This window comes from Staurois parvus, unplaced genomic scaffold (genome assembly GCF_062004578.1).
Source record: "Staurois parvus isolate SC_StPar_1 unplaced genomic scaffold, SC_StPar_1.0 ptg000394l, whole genome shotgun sequence".
Lineage (NCBI taxonomy): Eukaryota > Metazoa > Chordata > Amphibia > Anura > Ranidae > Staurois > Staurois parvus.
The window spans coordinates 8,605,024-8,625,393 of NW_028318190.1; the positions used below are offsets into that span (position 1 = coordinate 8,605,024).

Sequence of the window (20,370 nt, forward strand, 5' to 3'; positions counted from 1 at the left end):
TCTTTTTATGAGGAGGTGAGCAAAACCTTGGACAGAGGGGACTTGGACTTGGTATACTTGGATTTTGCAAAAGCGTTTGACACAGTTCCCCACACATGGCTAATGTGTAAGGTAAAGTCTACGGGCTTGAAAAAAATCCATATGTAAATGGATAGAAAACTGGTTAAAAGATCGTATTCAGAGAGTAGTGGTCAATGATTCATACTCTGAATGGTCTAGGGTTGTCAGTGGTGTACCCCAGGGTTCAGTGTTGGGACCCTTTCTTTTTTATATATTTATAAACAATATAGGGTCTGGGATTAAAAATCCCATTTCAGTCTTTGCAGATGACACCAAGCTGTGCAGTAGAATAACAACCTTACAGGATGTCTCCAACTTACAAGCTGACCTCAATGCACTGTTTAGTTGGGCAGCTATGTGGCAAATGAGGTTTAATGTTGATAAATGTAAGGTTATGCACTTGGGGGCTAAGAATATGCATGCATCATACATACGGGGGGACTACAACTGGGGGAGTCAGTGGTGGAGAAGGATCGGGCAGTTCTGGTAGATCACGAGCTTAATAATTGCATGCAATGCCAAGCTGCGGTTTCTAAAGCGAGCAAAATCCTCTCTTGTATTAAAAGAGGTATAGACGAGAGAGAGAGAGAGAGAGTGGGAGAGGGAGAGGGAGAGTGGGAGAGGGAGAGGGAGAGAGAGAATGAGAATTTTACCCCTGTACAAATCATTAATAAGACCAGAGAAGGGCAACCAAACTGATAAGAGGCATGGAGGAGCTCAGCTATGAGGAAAGATTAAAGGAACTGAATTTATTCTCTCTTGAGAAGAGGAGATTAAGGGGCGATATGATCAACATGTATAAATACATCAGTGGTTCATATAGTGAACATGGTGTAGAGTTATTTACCCTGAGGTCATCACAGAGGACAAGGGGCACTTTTACGTCTGGAGGAAAAGAAAGGTTTCTTCACAGTGAGAGCTGTGAAAATGTAGAATAGACTCTCTCAAGAGATGGTTCTGTCCTGCTCAGTGGTTTGCTTTAAAAAAGGCCTGGATTCATTCTTAGATACACAGAATATAACTGGTTATTAACATGTATAGGTAAAGTTGATCATGGGAATATCCGATTGCCTCTCGGGGGAATCAGGAAGGATTTTTTTCCCCTGCAGGAGCAAATTGGATCATGCTTCGCTGGGTTTTTTTTGCCTTCCTCTGGATCAACTGTGGGTATAGGATTATAACTTTTTTTATTTCTATGGTTGAACTGGATGGACTTTTGTCTTTTTTCAGCCAGACTAACTATGTAACTAAATTTATGCAGTGATTTACATATACAGTGCTGTGTAAATGTATTTGCCCCCTTCCTGATTTTTCTTTGCATATTTGTCACACTTAAATGATTCAGATCATCAAACACATTTTAATATTACTCAAAAATAACCCACAGCAATACAAAATGCAGTTTTTAAGTTATGATTAATTTATTAATGGTTGATTAATTATTGAACTGGATGGACTTTTGTCTTTTTTCAGCCAGACTAACTATGTAACTATGATCACATACACTCTCCACAGTGGGTATAACAAGCATGCTTTACTGCATATACAGAGTGATTTCACTGTTGTGAGTTTAGTAACACTTTAAAGTGGTATTAAAGTTTCCCCTTTAAAAATAAAACAAACATGTCATTCTTACCTTCTCTGTGCAATTGTTTTGCACGGAGCAGACCTGATCCTCTCCTCTTGGGGCCTCTGCCAGTGCTCCAGGCTCGTCCCCCTTGACCAGTTTTTTTTTAATTCTTTTATTTATAAAATTTCAAACAACAATTTCACAAAATAACAATAGTCTTCTTTTTTTTTTTTTTTTTTTTACAGATTCCATCATCATCAACCAAAAAGAAAACAGAATACCTCAAAGTCAAAACTGCAATATTTACAAAATCATAATAAAAATAAACAAAACAAGCAAATAAAGCATTAACATTTACATCATGTGTCATGCGTTTTTTTTTTTTTTTTTTGTTTTTTTGTTTTTTCCTCAAATATATACAAAAAAAAGGGTACAAAGGGAACAAAAAAGGCATTTCCAGCATACATCAAATAAGCTTGCAATTTTCTCCATTGCATTCAGAATGAAACTGTGCTTTTCCACTTGTAAGCTGTTTCTTTAGATGACAGAACTTCGTGAAATTGCAGACAAGGAGCAAAAAAAACCATAACTATCCCTACAACTATACAAGAAAACACCTATTCTCGCCCTCACCATCCACCCCACCCATTCCCGTCCCCCTTGACCAGTACCTCCAAAAAGGAAGCTTCTTGCTATGGCGGAAATGGTGCATGTTCAACCTTGAGTTTGGCTTTATATGTCCATAAGACACATAAAGCCGTGGCTTGGCCCCACCCCAACTCTCCTAACTGGCTCACTGGCTGTGATTGAAAGCCAATGGAGCCACTGCTTTTTCAGCCAACAAAGAGAGGGAGTCCTGGGACAGTTGAGGCTCTTGTGCACATCGCTGAATCAAGAGGGTGCTTGGGTGAATATTACGAGGGCTGTGGGGGGAGCAGCACACAGAAGGTTTTTTACTTTAATGCAAAAAACTTCTGTCTTTACAATCACTTCAAGGGAGAGAGAGTGCATGCACATGGTTCTGAATCAAAAAGAGAGCTATTGTGGTGTGGGGGTAAGCAGTAATAGCTGGGAGAATGTTAGCAACACCCTAGCAACAAGACAGAATGGTGGATTGCTATCTCTGGGAGTTTTTCAGCTAGGCTTTTGGGGGTACATACTATAAGTGGACCACAGTGTATTATTCCACATTAGTCAAAGCTGCACAGTTTGTTATCATCTACTTTCGCCTCTTAACTGCATTGGTAATTTACTTGTAAAGGTGAACAAACCATATAACGCTTCAAGATGTTCCTATAACATGGCAAATATTCACTTTTGAGTTCAGTTTTTATTGTAAACATTCCTAGAGATTTTACACAATCGCAGTGTCATAATGTATATCCAGGAGGAAAGAGAGGGTAAAGAACAATGGTTCCACACCAAATGTTTTTCCACTCATATGTTTACAGTAATGCTAGATATCAGGGATAGCTAATTGACTATGTAGGAGGAAATTTCTTGGATTAATGTGGTTGAAAAAAAGGTAGGGTAGAAATCCCAGTGATTTGGTACAGAGAAGTGTCAGTTTAATGTTCAGTTACCCAGAAAAATAGAATAGTAAATTCCACTGGCGTATTTAAGCGTGCTTTGCTGAATAAATTCATCATATGACATTGTAATTTAACTAGCTAAGGGCACCACTGCACTTAGGGTTCAATTTATAAGTACTGTTTAAATATTTTCACAAGTTAATATATCACTTGCCTTAAAATGGTTGCTGTACATATTGAAAATTTCACTCATTAGCCACTTATTAAGAACATATACAGAAGTGAGTACACCCCTCACATTTTTGTAAATATTTTATTATATCTTTTCATGTGACAACACTGAAGAAATGACACTTTGCTACAATGTAGAGTAGTGAGTGCACAGCTTGTATAACAGTGTAAATTTGCTGTCCTCTCAAATTAATTCAACACACAGCCATTAATGTCTAAACCGCTGGCAACAAACGTGAGTACACCCCTAAGTGAAAATGTCCAAATTGGGCCCAATTAGCCATTTTCCCTTCCCGGTGTGATGTGACTCATTAGTGTTACAAGGTCTCAGGTGTGAATGGAGAGCAGGTGTGTTAAATTTGGTGTTATTGCTTTCACTCTCTCATACTGGTCACTGAAAGTTCAACATGGCACCTCATAGCAAAGAACTCTCTGAGGGTCTGAAAAAAGAATTGTTGCTCTACATAAAGATGGTCTATGCTATAAGAAGACTGCCAAGACCCTGAAACTGAGCTGCAGCACAGTGGCCAAGACCATAGAGCGGTTTAACAGGACAGGTTCCACTCAGAACAGGCCTCGCCATGGTCGACCAAAGAAGTTGATTGCATGTGCTCAGCGTCATATCCAGAGGTTGTCTTTTGGAAATTGCAGCATTGCTGGCAGCACTCATATGGCTGAGGTTGAAGGGGTGGGGTGTCAGCCTGTCAGTGCTTAGACCAAACGCTGCACACTGCATCAAATTGGTCTGCATGGCTGTCATCCCAGAAGGAAGCCTCTTCTAAAGATGATGCACAAGAAAGCCCGCAAACAGTTTGCTGAAGATAAGCAGACTAAGGACATGGATTACTGGAACCATGTCCTGTGGTCTGATGAGACCAAGATAAACTGATTTGGGTCAGATGGTGTCAAGCGTGTGTGGTGGCAACCAGGTGAGGAGTACAAAGACAAGTGTGTCTTGCCTACAGTCAAGCATGTTGGTGGGAGTGTCATGGTCTGGGGCTGCATGAGTGCTGCTGACACTGGGGAGCTACAGTTCATTGAGGAAACCATGAATGCCCATATGTACTGTGATATACTAAAGCAGAGAATGATCCCCTCCTTTTGGAGACTAAGCCTAAGGGCAGTATTCCAACATGATAATGACCCCAAACACACCTCCAAGACGACCACTGCCTTGCTAAAGAAGCTGAGGGTAAAGGTGATGGACTGTCCAAGCATGCCTCCAGACCTAAACCCTATTGAGCATCTGTGGGGCATCCTCAAACAGAAGGTGGAGGAGTGCAAGCTCTCTAACATCCACCAGCTCCGTGATGTTATCATGGAGGAGTGGAATAGGACTCCAGTGGCAACCTGCGAAGCTCTGGTGAACTCCATGCCCAAGAGGGTTAAGGCAGTGCTGGAAAATAATGGTGGGAACACAAAATATTGACACTTTGGAGCCAATTTGGACATTTTCACTTAGGGGTGTACTCACTTTTGTTGCCAGCGGTTTAGACATTAATGGCTGTGTGTTGAGTTATTTTGAGGGGACAGCAAATATACACTGTTACACAAGCTGTACGCTCACTACGTCACATTGTAGCAAAGTGTCATTTCTTCAGTGTTGTCACATGAAAAGATATAAAAGATACAGATAAATATTTCTATGCAATAAATAGGCCGTCACAATGAAAAACCATATATATACTGTGGGTTCATTTTTATCGGTGGTTTTGAAGTGGTTTGGCGTGTCTCAAATTCTTATTCAGTTCGTCATTTTAGTCACAATTTTTAATTGACTCTTCATGTTTATGTCTAATTCTTCATAGTCATGATCACTGTCACTGTCACTGCCTGTAAATAAAATAAAATGTGCATAGTATTTGAGTTGCGTATCATCAGGAACATCAATATAGCACACTTAATGAATAAGTAAATATACTTGCAAATATGATACTGTCACACCACTTAATTGCACTGTAAATAGGGTTGCCACCTCATCCCTTTAAACCCCAAAACATATAAATTTAATGCAGATAAGGCACTAAGTGAGTTTAATTACCACCTTAATCAGCCACAGAACCTGTGTAAATAATATGTGTTCAGTTTTAAAGGGATGAGGTGGCAACCATAACTATAAATCGCATCAAAGTTGCATTGCAGTAAACCGAACCTTTATGTTTCCAACTGTGTTCCCATTGAAGAGATTTCTCCTAATTTCCTGTCCCTGTGATGCAACAGCATTTCCTGTCCCAGTGACACAACAGAAAGTATGGAAATCTCAACAGGGCCCAATCCACAACAAAGACCTGACAAATTGCTAACTCTTCCCCACTCGAATAAACGTGCTTTTATTGCTACCCTTCAAACTTCCTGTCCCTGAGACAAATTTTCACAACAGAGTCACAGCAAGCAATTACAATCTGATAATAAAATGTAACCACTCTCCATTCTATCGAAACCTAGAAGAAACATTTGATTTCTTTGGGTATTTACTTCAAATTTGCTACAGATTTCTTTTGCACAAACCTTTGTTAATCAGCCAGTGATTTATTGTTGAATGCGCCTGAAGATAGAACTTGATTCTCTGGGTTAGGTTCTCCAGACACACATTGAGGTAGATTTACTAATTCTGGTGCAGTTGTGCATTGTAGCCAATCAGCTTCTAACTTCAGCTTGTTCAGTTAAGCTTTGGCAAAAAAAAAAAAACCTGAAAGCTGATTGGCTTCAATGCAGAGTTGCATCAGATTTTGCACTATGCAGTTTTAGTCAATAACCCCTGTTATATTCTGACTTTATAACTACCAAAACTATGTAAGGCTAGGTTCACAACAGCCTATTAATTTGCATAGTCTGCTGGCAACGCAAAAAAGTCCCTGACCCTTTTCCAAAATGCATCTGTAGAGCAGCTGCACAGGACTGCGCAGTGCTGGGCACCCCAAAACAAGCCGTGTTTTCCAATGCGTGGGCGTACCATTAACAATTAATAGCACCCTCAGGCATATACTGAAGAGCAGTGCGTTTTGTTCGCATATGTGTTTTGCATATATAACCTAGCCTAATATGTGGGCCGACCTAAAATATCCAATCAATTTATATACAATTTTGCAGGTCCTTGCACTAGAAACTTGTTGGTAGCTCTAACAGAGATTGTACAATCAGATTGTAATGTGTGTGGTGAGCTGGTGGGAATGACATGTCTATTTAATCTGTCATTAACCTCTTCATGCCCACAACCTGTTCATTAACATTTCCAAAACTGAGCAGTTCCTTATCATATAATTATTACAGTATGTCAGCCTTGTCATGGATATCATGTGCAGGCTGGAGGCTTAATTGATAAAAATATAAAGCCTTCAGCCTTCCCGTTGCAGTAAATATTTGCAGTGCAATCTATTCAAGAATGTAGGGTCCCATTCACACCTGAGCGTTTTGTAGTGCAAAGCTTGAAACTCCAAAATACTTAGAGAGAAAAAAATCAATATTACTCTATGGAGATGGTTCACATCTCCACTCCAAGTCGCCTGAAGCAGAATGCCTGAAGCTCAAAAGTTTTGGAGCTACTTTTGTAGCTCAAATTGGCAGATTTGCACGTTTTTGGCATGTTTTTATTCTCATAGAACAGAACAGAAATGCATGATTGGCATGTTTTTCTATGCTTTCACACATTTTAATGCGATTTTCTGCTCAAATGAAAATATGTTTAAAAAAAATAGTAATAATATATGAATAAATAAATGTAAAACTAGTACACATATAAATAAAATATCATGATAAAGAAATAAATAATTAACCTCTAACCTTAAAAAAAAGAAATAAATTATTATTATTATTATTATTATTATTAATAAACTTTTTTATTATTTTATAACTTTAGGTTTTATGGGGTTACGGTTATGGGTTAATTATTAATTTATTATTACAAGTATTTATGATTATTTGTATTTATTTGTGTATTTAATTTTTTACCTCCCTTCCTCACCAGGCCATTTTTTTGCTGTTCAGCACTGCGCCATTTCAACTGGTAATTGCAATGCTGTAACCAAACAAAATTTATGTCTTTTTTTTTTCCACACAAATAGAGCTTTCTTTTGGTAGTATTTGATCACCTCTGCAGTTTTTAATTTTTGCGCTATAAACAAAAAAACCTGGGCATGGGAGGCATGGTGAGAATTTTACAGATATCATTTTTGTCACAAGGTTTTCAAAAAGAGAAAAGAAAAAATAAATGTTTTGTTTTCTTTTTTCGTTTTCCAAAAACGTGGCAACAAATGAGATCTGCAAAACACTCAAAATGCCTCTTAGCAAATATCTTGGAGTGTCTGTTTTCCAAAAAGGGGTAATTTGGAGGGGCTGCTTCTACTATTCTGGCATTTCAGGGCCAACATTAGAAGCTTATGCCGCACATCACCCGCTCTTGAAGACCAAGCCTTTTCTGACACTTTGTTCACATGAAAAAACAGTTTTTTTGCTAGAAAATTACTTTGAACCCCCAAACATTATATATTTTTTTTAAAGCAGAGGCCCTAGAGAATAAAATGGTGGGTGTTGAAATTTTTTACATAACACAGTATTTGCGCAGCGATGTTTCAAATGCAAATTTTTTGGGAAAAATACACTTTTTAGAATTTTGATGCACAAAAACACAATATATTGCCCAATTGTTTGATAAAATGAAAAAAAGATGATGTTATGCTGAGTAAATAAATACCATACATGACATGCTTTAAAATTGCGCATGCCCGTGCAATGGCAACGAAGTACATCCATTTTTGTTATCGATAGTTGACGCTTTAAAAGCCTTTACAGGTCAACAATCTATATTTACCAGGAGGTCTAGTGCTAGAATTACTGCCCTCAATCTGACGTTCGGGGAGATATCTCACATGCATGGTGCAACCGCTGTTTACATACCGGCACAGGGTCAACGCTTGTGCACGCAGGTGTGCGCGCGCAGGGGGGCAAGGGTGCTTTTTTTTTTTTCTTTAGTTATTTTGATTTTTTTTATTATTTTTACACTGTCCCTTTTCATTTTTTTTATCGCTTTTAATGCTATCATAGGGAATGCAAATATCCCCTACAAGTTCAATGGGCATTGTCATATATTCTTTTTTGAGAAATCTGGGGTCTATCAGATTCTAGATATCTCCTCTGTGGTGTGATCAGATGCTTTCCCAATTTACAAATGGTGCTGTTTATATCCTGCGAAACTGAAGTGATAAAATGCTCATAGCTTCTGGTCTCTTAGACTATAGAGATGATTGGAGCCATTCTGGTCTCTGATCAGCTCTATGGTTAGCCACCGGAACTGGCAGCTGCATTCTCGGATTCCACTGTGGGACAGAAGAGCCCAAGAAAACTATGGAAGGCAGGGGGGGGGGATGTTCCTTCTTAAAAACAATTCAGCAGCTAATTGGCTAGCAGAATTGCTTTTACATGAAAGCCGACTGCCAGCTGAAAATGGTACAAGAATGATGCCTGTAGCTGCAGGCATCATCCTGGTATAACCACTCAAAGTCCATCGACATACCAGTACAGTGCTGGTCCATGTTGGGCATATATGTAACAGCAGAGAACACAGGCATACGATGAATTGGCTCTGTGGATCAACATGACCGCAATTCATTATTTTCTGTAATGCCCAATTTGAGGGTTATACCCAAAAGAGTTTTAAATTCAGAAACCGTGATAGGTTTCCATGCAAATTGTCTGGAAAGAGCTGAATTTGGGTGGGTGGCAATGTATTGTTGTGCTTACAAATTGCCTTGGCCCACAATCAATTGGTACAAATCTTCAGTGAAAAACAGAGGAGGGGCTAAACACTGGTGCTGGCAGCAAACGGGGGCCGATCCTGCTAACTCTGTGTTTTTGGGGACACTATACAAAGGAGGCACTAGTATAGTTCTGTACGTGATCAATATCGAGTGCGATAGTGTGCGGGCAATCTAATGCTACCTGACCCTGGCTGGGTGGGGCGCTAATTAACCCTGACGTTATCTGATGTCGCTAGTGGCAGGAATGCAGTGATCAGTGAAAAATTCTATATACTGACACTGTAATAATGGCACTGGTTGAGTGACGGGGCGATCAAAGGGTTAATAGGGGCGACCAGAGGGTTAATAGGGACAGTCAAAGGGTTAAATGTGCTAATCTAACGTGTGTGTGTGTGTAAAATGTAGTAGTGCTTTTACTTAGTGCAGTGTTCTCACTGCTCTCCCTGGAACGACGGGTGGGGGGGCAGAGGGTGGCACAGGTGCGTTCACACCCCAAATAGGAAGCGACGCAAGATTACATCGTTTTGCCATGAGCTGCTGCTCGACTGCAAAATGCGGGTAAGTGGTTGGCAAGTAGTTAAAAAAAAAAACCCTTACAAAAAATTTTACAAAATGTTTCAATTTTTAGTTTTAAACTTTTTTTATTATTTTTTTTTTACATACTTTTATCAGAATAGTACAATGTTACTATGGTATGTTGGGGGGGGGGGGGGAGGGGTTGATCAGGGATTTTTTTTTTTTTTTTTCACTTTGCAGGAGAAATGATCTTTATTACTCCTGCAATGCAAAGCTTGCTGTTAGAACCAAACTCAGTTAAGTTTTGACAGCTCAGGATAGTGTGTGATTGTCTGGAGCTGGTCACATGGTACAGAGTGCTGTGATTGGCCCCTTGTATCATGTGACAGCTGTGGGCCAATCACAGCTCACTAGGAAGAAAAGCAGAGCTGTTATGAATGAGATTGATTCATAACAGCTTTGCTTACATAGCATAACGATCATATGATCACCAGGTCCCGTTCACCGAGATCTTCATTCTGCTGTGTCTGCCTTTGCAGCAGTGGCGAGGGGGAAGCAGTGCGCGCCTGCTCTGCCACTCGATCCCCCCCCCTGTGTTAATACACCCAGAGCAACGTACGGGTACGTCGCTTTGCCTGTAGCTGCCGCAGTACATTGCGGGTGGGAATCGGTTAAATGTATTTATTATTATTACTATTAATGTATTTTTTGTTCAGGTTTAGGTGTTTATTATTATTATTATTAGCACTCTGTGGAGCCCGGTGTGTGGTGCGTTTCCTCATCGCCCTCCTACCGGCACTCGGATCTGTAATCGGCTGACAGCATGGCAGACCAACTTACTGAGGAGCAGATTGATGGCATATGAGCTATGTTTATATGAGAGTACCTATTTACCTGCTGACCGGTCCAGTGGAAAATTGATCCCAGGATATCTGCCTGCACTACCTGGCTACAAGGAGCGTTTGTTCTAAGGGGTCCAGAGGGGATCCATATAAGCTTTGTGGCCCTGCAGGGTCACAAAGTGGAGGTGAGAGGCCATTGCAGCCATTTTGGGATCACATTGATGGTGTGCTGTTACCCACATCTTGCATGATCAGGAAGATTGCAGCACAGATTAATGGATTTATATTAAAATTCGTATGATAACGGTGTCATACTTATTATTTGTCTGTGCACGGTGTGTATGCTTTTGATCCCTCTGTAGGGATTCACCTGTTGTTGGACAGTGTCCCAATCTGGGTACCAGGGGTCACTATTCTAAATATCCCCATGTGGATTGGGGTCACCATTGTTGATTTATCACCATTACTGGTCCACCCATAGGACCGCATATATGTTCTTTTTACACCTTATTTTACTTATTATTGTTGTTTATACTAAGCGCTGCATCAATTATACAGGTGAAACTCGAAAAATTAGAATATCGTGCAAAAGTTAATTTATTTCAGTAATGCAACTTAAAAGGTGAAACTAATATATGAGATAGACTCATTACATGCAAAGCAAGATAGTTCAAGCCGTGATTTGTCATAATTGTGATGATTATGGCTTACAGCTCATGAAAACCCCAAATCCACAATCTCAGAAAATTAGAATATTGTGAAAAGGTGCAATATTCTCGGCTCAAAGTGTCCCACTCTAATCAGCTAATTAAGCCATAACACCTGCAAAGGGTTCCTGAGCCTTTAAATGGTCTCTCAGTCTGGTTCAGTAGGAATCATAATCATGGGAAAGACTGTTGACCTGACAGTTGTGCAGAAAACCATCATTGACACCCTCCATAAGGAGGGAAAGCCTCAAAAGGTAATTGCAAAAGAAGTTGGATGTTCCCAAAGTGCTGTATCAAAGCACATTAATAGAAAGTTATGTGGAAGGGAAAAGTGTGGAAGAAAAAGGTGCACAAGCAGCAGGGATGACCACAGCCTGGAGAGGATTGTCAGGAAAAGGCAATTCAAATGTGTTGGGGACTTTCACAAGGAGTGAACTGAGGCTGGAGTCAGTGCATCAAGAGCCACTACACACAGACGGATCCTGGACATGGGCTTCAAATGTCGTATTCCTCTTGTCAAGCCGCTCCTGAACAACAAACAACGTCAGAAGCGTCTTACCTGGGCTAAAGAAAAACAGACCTGGTCTGTTGCTCTGTGGTCCAAAGTCCTCTTTTCTGATGAGAGCAACTTTTGCATCTCATTTGGAAACCAAGGACCCAGAGTATGGAGGAAGAATGGAGAGGCACACACTGCAAGATTCTTGAAGTCCAGTGTGAAGTTTCCACAGTCTGTGTTGATTTGGGGAGCCATGTCATCTGCTGGTGTTGGTCCACTGTGCTTCATTAAGTCCAGTGTCAACGCAGCCGTCTACCAGGAGATTTTGGAGCACTTCATGCTTCCTTCCGCAGACGAGCTTTATGGGGATGCTGACTTCATTTTCCAGCAGGACTTGGCACCTGCCCACACTGCCAAAAGCACCAAAACCTGGTTCAATGACTGTGGGATTACTGTGCTTGATTGACCAGCAAACACGCCTGACCTGGGGCATTGCCAAGAGAAAGATGAGAGACATGAGACCGAACAAGGCAGAGTTGAAGGCCGCTATTGAAGCATCCTGGTCTTCCATAACACCTCAGCAGTGCCACAGGCTGATAGCTTCCATGCCACGCCGCATTGAGGCAGTAATTGCTGCAAAAGGGGCCCAAACCAAGTACCGAGTACATATGCATGCTTATACTTTTCAGAGGTCTGATATTGTTCTATGTACAATCCTTGTTTTATTGATTGCATGTAATATTCTAATTTTCTGAGACTGTGGATTTGGGGTTTTCATGAGCTGTAAGCCATAATTATCACGATTATGACAAATCACGGCTTGAACTATCTTGCTTTGCATGTAATGAATCTATCTCATACATTAGTTTCACCTTTTAAGTTGCATTACTGAAATAAATGAACTTTTGTACAATATTCAAATTTTTTGAGTTTCACCTGTATATACATCTTTAAATAATAATAATTAGTTTAATACAAATTAAATACAAAACGATTTTTTTAAGGGTTAGGGGGTTAAGGTTAGGGGTTAATTATTATTTATTTATTATTACATAGTATTTATTTAGGATTATTTTTATTTACTTGTGTATTTCTTTAACATTTATTTATTAATATTATCACCCTAACAAAAAATAAATAAATAATTGATAAAATAAATAAATTAATGAATTATAAAACAATAAATTATTATTAATAATAATATTAATAATAATAATAATAATAAGAAGAAGAAGAAGAAGACGAAATAAAAGCTGATGGAAAGGCTGAAGCAGAAAAACCTAGCAACAAATGATGCAACAGATGCTATTTTTCTCTATTGGCTAATAAAAGTTCATAAATAACTAAAAACGCGCAAAATTTGATGTAAAATATGTGCTGAAAAATGCTATGCTCAGATGTGAATGAAGCCTATCAGATATAATCTTATACTGTATGTACTTAACCCCTTGAGCTCTGGAAAGTTTTATCCCCTTTATGACCAGGCCATTTTATACTGTTCAGCGCCGCGCTATATTAGCTGGGTACTGTGTTGCAAGACCACACAATTGCCAAATTCAATTTACACCATTTTTTTCACATAAATAGAGCTTTCTTTTGGTGGTATTTGATCATAACTGGGCTTTTTATTTTTTATTATATAAACAATAAAAGACTGAAAATTTTTTTGAAAAAATATATTTTCTACTTTCTGTTATAAAATATATCTATTTAAGTCAAATTTCTTCATAAATTTAGGCCAAAATGTATTCTGCTACATGTCTTTGGTAATAAAATCCCAATAAGCATATATTAATTGGTTTGTGTGAAAATTATACCAATTGACAAACCATGGTATGTACATTCGAAAATTGAACAATCCTGATGTATTGACAGCCTGTCTCATTTCTTGAGGCTCTAAAATGCCAGGATAGGACATTTTGGAAAGTAGACAGTTTGAGGTATTTAGTAAGAGGCATGACGATTTCTATGAAGTTGTAATTTTTTTTCCCAATTTTTAAAAAAATTAAGAAATTAAACACAATTAGTTTTTTTCACATTTTTGTAAACATACTGTCACCAGTGCAGCTCAGTGTCGTAGTGTGACTGGTGTGGCAGTGATAAAGGACACTGATGACAATATGTAAATCATTTTTTATTCAATTTTGAAAACATTTAAAAAAAAAATTGTAATTTTTTTTACACCCTTTTATCAGAGCAGTTCAGTGGTACTGTACAATTCTGGGGAGGGTGATCTTTTTTTTTTTTTTTTTTTTTTTAACTGTTATTGCTTATACAATGAAGATCAATGTATAAGCGATAACTTTAGCTGTCATGAATGAGTTCAGCTTCCTTTTGTGATCTGTGATTGACTAAGCTAATCAGATGGTACAGGTAGCAAGGTAGCATGTGATTGCTGTGGGCCAATCACAGATTACAATAGTAAGCAAGCTGTTCATGAATGGCGAGCCATTCCTGACAGGTTGTTTACATTGTTATCATGTGATTGTCATGACCAATCATATTGATCACATGATACCCGGTTACCGGTAACAGCAGTCACAGGAGAGCCACGCTGTGCGCTCCTAAACAGGTGCAGGCTCAATCAAGTACATAAACGTGACAGAGCTTGCACATGCTGCTCTGCTGCAGCAAATCTACTGTGTGGAAGTGGCAAGTGGTTAAAGATATTGTACTGTACGTCTCATTATTATTGTGTTGATTAGAGAGCCATCTATTGGCAGTTGCAGCCTATTTCTTTCTAAAGAGAAAGAGGAAGGAGGTAGTGTTTGTAGTTGTTAAAAGAGAAGTATGGACATAAAAAAAAATATATTTATTCTCATCTAAACAGTTATATCCCCCACTGGCTCCGCAGTGAGAACTGAGCAAACAAACACTGCTGACCACTCAGTTCTCCCCCTACTCTCAGAGCAGAGCACCGTGACTGTCAGTCCCTACCTCTCTGCTCTTCATCTTCAGCGATCACTGGAGCGCTGGGCTGTGGAGGGGATGGGAGGGGCTGGCTCAGGCTCTTGGCTGGCAGATCACCAAGAGGCTGAGTCAGGTGGCGTCACTCCAGCTCTGAAAAGATCCTGACATTTATTTATTTCAGTTATTTATATAGCGCCGGTAATTTACGTAGCGCTTTACATATACATTCACATCACTCCCTAACCCTCAAGGGGTGTACAATCTAAGGTCCCTAACTCACATTCATACATACACATACTAGGGCCAATTTAGACAGGATCCAATTCACCTACCAGCATGTCTTTGGAGTGTGGGAGGAAACCAGAGTACGCGGAGAAAACCCTTGCAGGCACAGGGAGAACATGCAAACTCAAGGCAGGTGGTGTCGTGGTTGGGATTCGAACTAACGACCCTAGTGCTGCCAGGCGGAACCACTTAGCTACTGTGCTGGCCTCTATATATAGTTGGAATCAACTCAGAACCTTGAATCATCAGCCTACAGCAGACTTTAGCCTACTGTCCGCTAAAAAACAGGAGTGCAGAAGGAACTGCCAAAAAAAGCTTTGCCTATATTTCTGCTTTAATAGTTTCACCCTGACATCACTGCAGACCCATGTTAGCTTCCAGAAACACATCAGTGAAGCTCTCTTATTTATCCCTCTGATACACACATGCTAAATATTTATTGTTTGTTAAAGTATATCTTGATTGAACTGCTTTGGATTTGCTGTGGGATTTAAAGGTGGGCTGTCTGCAAAATACATGTGTTTATTGTATGCATTTGAAAAGACATGTATAAAGGCATATTGTAACCTTAGTTTATGTGACTGTATTGCAGTTTTACAAAACTATTCACAGAAGTAAATTCAGTTTTGGAATGAAACATAACGCTGTTTGTCAGTTTTGTTACAGTTGCTAAAATAACTGTTAGCTAAGAATTGGTAGAACAGCATAGATGTATATAAAAATATTTAGACCTGCAGAATAGTCATGGAAATATTGTTAAGCTGATGCTGCTCAATTTGTCTAGGCATGAGTGGGTGTCTAGGTAGTTCTGCATGTAATACAGACAATCAAAGAATAAGGAAGGGCGATTATCAAAAAAGCAGTACAGGAAAATTGCGGTGGTATTCGACTTATTAAAACAGTGCAAATGTGTACTGAAAGTGGAACTCCTGTCAAAACGTTTTTCTAGTCTTGAGTAACATGGTAAAGGTTTAAATGGTCTGCAACATTTATATTGCTATCTGTGTTGCCATTTCACTGACTAATTCTCTATCTCTGCTCTGGGGATCATTGTAACCAGCAGGGGCGTAGGTAAGGGGGAGGTCGGGGGGGTCTGACCCCCCCCCACCGAGGAGAGTTGCCAATCATCCCTTATAGGGACAGTCTGTACCAGGGGCGGACTGACAACTCATGGGGCCCCTGGGCAATAGGGGATCATGGGGCCCCTGTGTCCTTGCCCAAACTCAAAAAAGCCTATGAAAAAGGTACCAGGGGCATCTAATGGGGCCTCCTATTGACCCCGGGCCCTCGGGCAGTGCCTGAGTTTCCAAATGGTCAGTCCGCCCCTGGTCTGTACAAAACAGTGGGCACAGTTTCAATATGGCCGCTAGTGCAGGGTGCAGTTCAGATATCAGCCAGAGTCAGAGCACTGACAGCCTATGTCCTGCAGCTGCCTCCACCTCCTCCTCCCTTCAGGCTGCTCCTCTCTCTGCCTAGGGGCCGTTGTGGTTTTCTCCTCCCAGTCTCCTTCACTGTGGCTGGCTCTTTTATTACAGGCGATCCCTGTAATATTATTATCCCTGTTTCTCACTATCCTAAGCTGTCTTCATCGCTCCCTCCCTCCCTGGCATCCTCCCCTCCACCTCAGCCACTGTCCCTGCCTGCTCCCTTTCATCCTCACACACTTCCATCCATCTCTGCCTGTCACACTGCATCTCTCTCTCTCATCTTTTGAAAGCCTAGCTCCCTTCTCCCAGCCAGTTTGTTTGCCAACATCCAGCATCTGATTTATAACATCTTCCCCGCAGCCAGCCAGAATACTATTGTTGATGACAGTTTCTGGACAATAATCCCTCCAGTTCACTTTCCCTCACTCCCCTTCCCTCCTAATCTGCTTGTTCTCTGAAGGCATTTCACCTTCACACAGGTGTGTGTCCCAGGATCCCCCCAACAGTGTCTACTTCCCAGTGGAGATCACACCCTCCCCCCTCCCGGACAGCCCATTTGCTTTTATCATACTCTGGGTATTCCTTACCAGCTGACAGTATTCCCCGTGCCCATCCCTGACCATCCCTCTCCAGTCCCCTTGATTCCCATCTATTTTCCTCTTCTCCCCCTTCCCTCATACTAATACAAACACCCCCCCCCCTTTTTTATCCCTATACAGATCAGTATCCCCTAGTTTCACTCCATTTCTTCTCCACCCATCCCTCCATCTTCTATCCACACCTCTTTTTCTCTTCACGTCCATGGTTCCCAGTCTCACCTCACCCCCCAATTTTTTGCAGGGGTTAGGAGGCAGAGAAATGCATGGTCATGCAACACTATACCCATATGAGATTTCTATCCTTTTTTCACATATATAGAGCTTTCTTTTGGTGGTATTTAATCACCACTATTTTAATTTTCCTAAATAAAAAAATACCAAAATAAAATACAATTTTGTAAATAATCTCTTCATAAATTTAGGTCAAACTCTATTCTGCTACAGAAAAAAAACCAAATCTGTGTATATTGTATACTCTGTAGGAAAGTCCACAAACTATGGTATATACCAGGGGTCTGCAACCTTTAAGACATAAAGAGCCACTTGGACCCGTTTCCGAAGGGAAAAAAAAGACTGGGAGCCGCAAAACCATTGCAACATTTAAAACAAATCCGACACTGCATATATTGTTTCTTACCTTAATGCAGTGGTGGGCAACCTTTTTTTTCAACTGAGCCAAATCTCGCCAAAACCACGATTGAAATTTATTTTGAGAGCCACATTTTTAAAACTGAAAATACATCCCCCATATAGTAATTCATCCCCCATATAGTAATTCATCCCCCATATAGTAATTCATCCCCCATAGTAATTCATCCCCCATATAGTAATTCATCCCCCATAGTAATTCATCCCCCATATAGTAATTCATCCCCCATAGTAATTCATCCCCCCTATAGTAATTCATCCCCCATAGTAATTCATCCCCCATATTAATTCATCCCCCACATAGTAATTCATCCCCCCTATAGTAATTAATTCCCCATATTGTGTCAATTCACTTACCTTTGCTCCGCGCGTTCCTCTCGCCGTGTTCCCGCGCCGTTCCGGTCTTCAGGGCTACTGTGAGAGGAGAGGAGTTCGTCACGCTGCCCCGCCTACATCCTGGCTGCCCCGCCTACATCCTGACAGCCAATGTTTGCCACGCTCCGCGGGCCGGATTAAAAGGTCCGCCGGGCCGTAGTTTGCCCATTGCTGGGCTAGCTGCAGAGTTCTGACTTTTGGGGCGGCCGCCTGAGAGGAGGGAGGGGAGCGGGCGCCCGGCACACAGAAGAGCGTGTAAGGAGGCCGCATGTGGCTCGCGAGCCGCGGCTGCCTGTCACCTGGTGGGCAGTGTGCTCCGCAGCAAAGGGGAAAAAGAGCCGCATGCGGCTCTGGAGCCGCAGGTTGCCGACACCCGGTATATACAGTCAAGGAAATAAGATCCCCTGCTGATTTTGAATGTTTGCCTAATCACAAAGAAATCAGTCTAAAAATCGAATGGTAGGTATATTGTAACAATGAGAAACAGAATAGCAACAAAAAATTCAAAAGAACTGCATATCTAACAAATTATGCACTGATTTGCATGTTCATGAGGGAAATAAGTATTTGATCCCCTATCATTCAGCTGGATTTCTGGCTACCAGGTGTCTTTCATGCAGGTAACAAGCTGAGATTAGAAGCAGTCTCTTAAAGGGAGTTCTGCTATTCTCATTTTGTTACATGTATAAAAGACACCTGTCCACAGGAGCAATTAAACAATCAGATTCCAAACTCTTCACCATGGCAAAGACCAAAGAACTGTCCAAGGATTCAGGGACAAGATTGTAGACCTACACAAGGCTAGACTGGGCTACCAAACTATCGCCAAGCAGCTTGGCGAGAAGGTGACAACAGATGGTGCAATCATTCGCAAATGGAAGAAACACAAAACAACTATCAGTCTCCCTAGGTCTGGTGCACCATGCAAGATCTCACCTCGTGGAGTATCAATGATCATGAGAACAGTGAGGATTCATCCCAGAACTACACGTGAGGATCTTGTCAATGATCTCCAGGCAGCTGGGACCACAGTCTCCAAGAAAACAATTGGTAACACACTACGTCGACAAGGATTAAAATCCTGCAGTGCCCGCAAGGTCCCTCTGCTGAAGAAAGCAGGTCTGAAGTTTGCCACTGAACATCTGAATGATGCAGAGGAGGACTGGTAGAAAGTGCTGTGGTCAGATGAGATCAAAATCAAGGTCTTTGGCATCAACTCAACTCGCCATGTTTGGAGGAGGAGGAGGAATGCTGCCTATGACCCCAAGAACACCATCCCAACCGTCAAACATTCTGCTTTGGGGGTGTTTTTCTGCTAAGGGGACAGGACAACTGCATCGCATCAATGGGACGATGGACGGGGCAATATATTGTCAAATGTTGGGTGAGAAACTTCTTCCCTCAGCCAGGGCATTGAAAATGGGTTGTGGATGGGTGTTTCAGCATGACAATGACAAACACATGGCCAAGGCAACAAAGGAGTTGCTTAAGAAGAAGCACATTAAGGTCCAGGAGTGGCCTAGTCAGTCTCCAGACCTTAATCCGATTGAAAATCTGTGGAGGGAGCTGAAAGTTCGAGTTGCCAAACGTCAGCCACCACACCTTAATGACTTTGAGAGGATCTGCCAAAAGGAGTGGGCCAAAATCCCTCCTGACATGTGTGCAAACCTGGTGGCCAACTACAGGAAACATCTGACCTCTGTGATTACCAACAAGGGATTTGCCACCAAGTACTAAGTCATGTTTTGTGAAGGGGATCAAATACTTATTTCCCTGGTTCCTGGACATGGGCTTCAAATGTCGTATTCCTCTTGTCAAGCCGCTCCTGAACAACAAACAACGTCAGAAGCGTCTTACCTGGGCTAAAGAAAAACAGACCTGGTCTGTTGCTCTGTGGTCCAAAGTCCTCTTTTCTGATGAGAGCAACTTTTGCATCTCATTTGGAAACCAAGGACCCAGAGTATGGAGGAAGAATGGAGAGGCACACACTGCAAGATGCTTGAAGTCCAGTGTGAAGTTTCCACAGTCTGTGTTGATTTGGGGAGCCATGTCATCTGCTGGTGTTGGTCCACTGTGCTTCATTAAGTCCAGGGTCAACGCAGCCGTATACCAGGAGATTTTGGAGCACTTCATGCTTCCTTCCGCAGACGAGCTTTATGGGGATGCTGACTTCATTTTCCAGCAGGACTTGGCACCTGCCCACACTGCCAAAAGCACCAAAACCTGGTTCAATGACTGTGGGATTACTGTGCTTGATTGACCAGCAAACACGCCTGACCTGGGGCATTGCCAAGAGAAAGATGAGAGACATGTGACCGAACAAGGCAGAAGAGCTGAAGGCCGCTATTGAAGCATCCTGGTCTTCCATAACACCTCAGCAGTGCCACAGGCTGATAGCTTCCATGCCACGCCGCATTGA

General features: G+C 41.2%; 1 protein-coding gene across 1 annotated transcript in view; it reads right to left on the bottom strand.

The window, feature by feature from the left end:
- Positions 1–5,061: 5,061 nt before the first annotated feature.
- THEMIS2 (thymocyte selection associated family member 2) overlaps positions 5,062–20,370 on the bottom strand; it is a 68,595-nt gene continuing 53,286 nt past the window's right edge. The window contains exon 6 of the mRNA XM_089686213.1: positions 5,062–5,216. Within this exon, the coding sequence (XP_089542339.1) occupies positions 5,138–5,216 (79 nt within the window). The 3' untranslated portion in view covers positions 5,062–5,137. The remainder of the gene's footprint in view (positions 5,217–20,370) is intronic.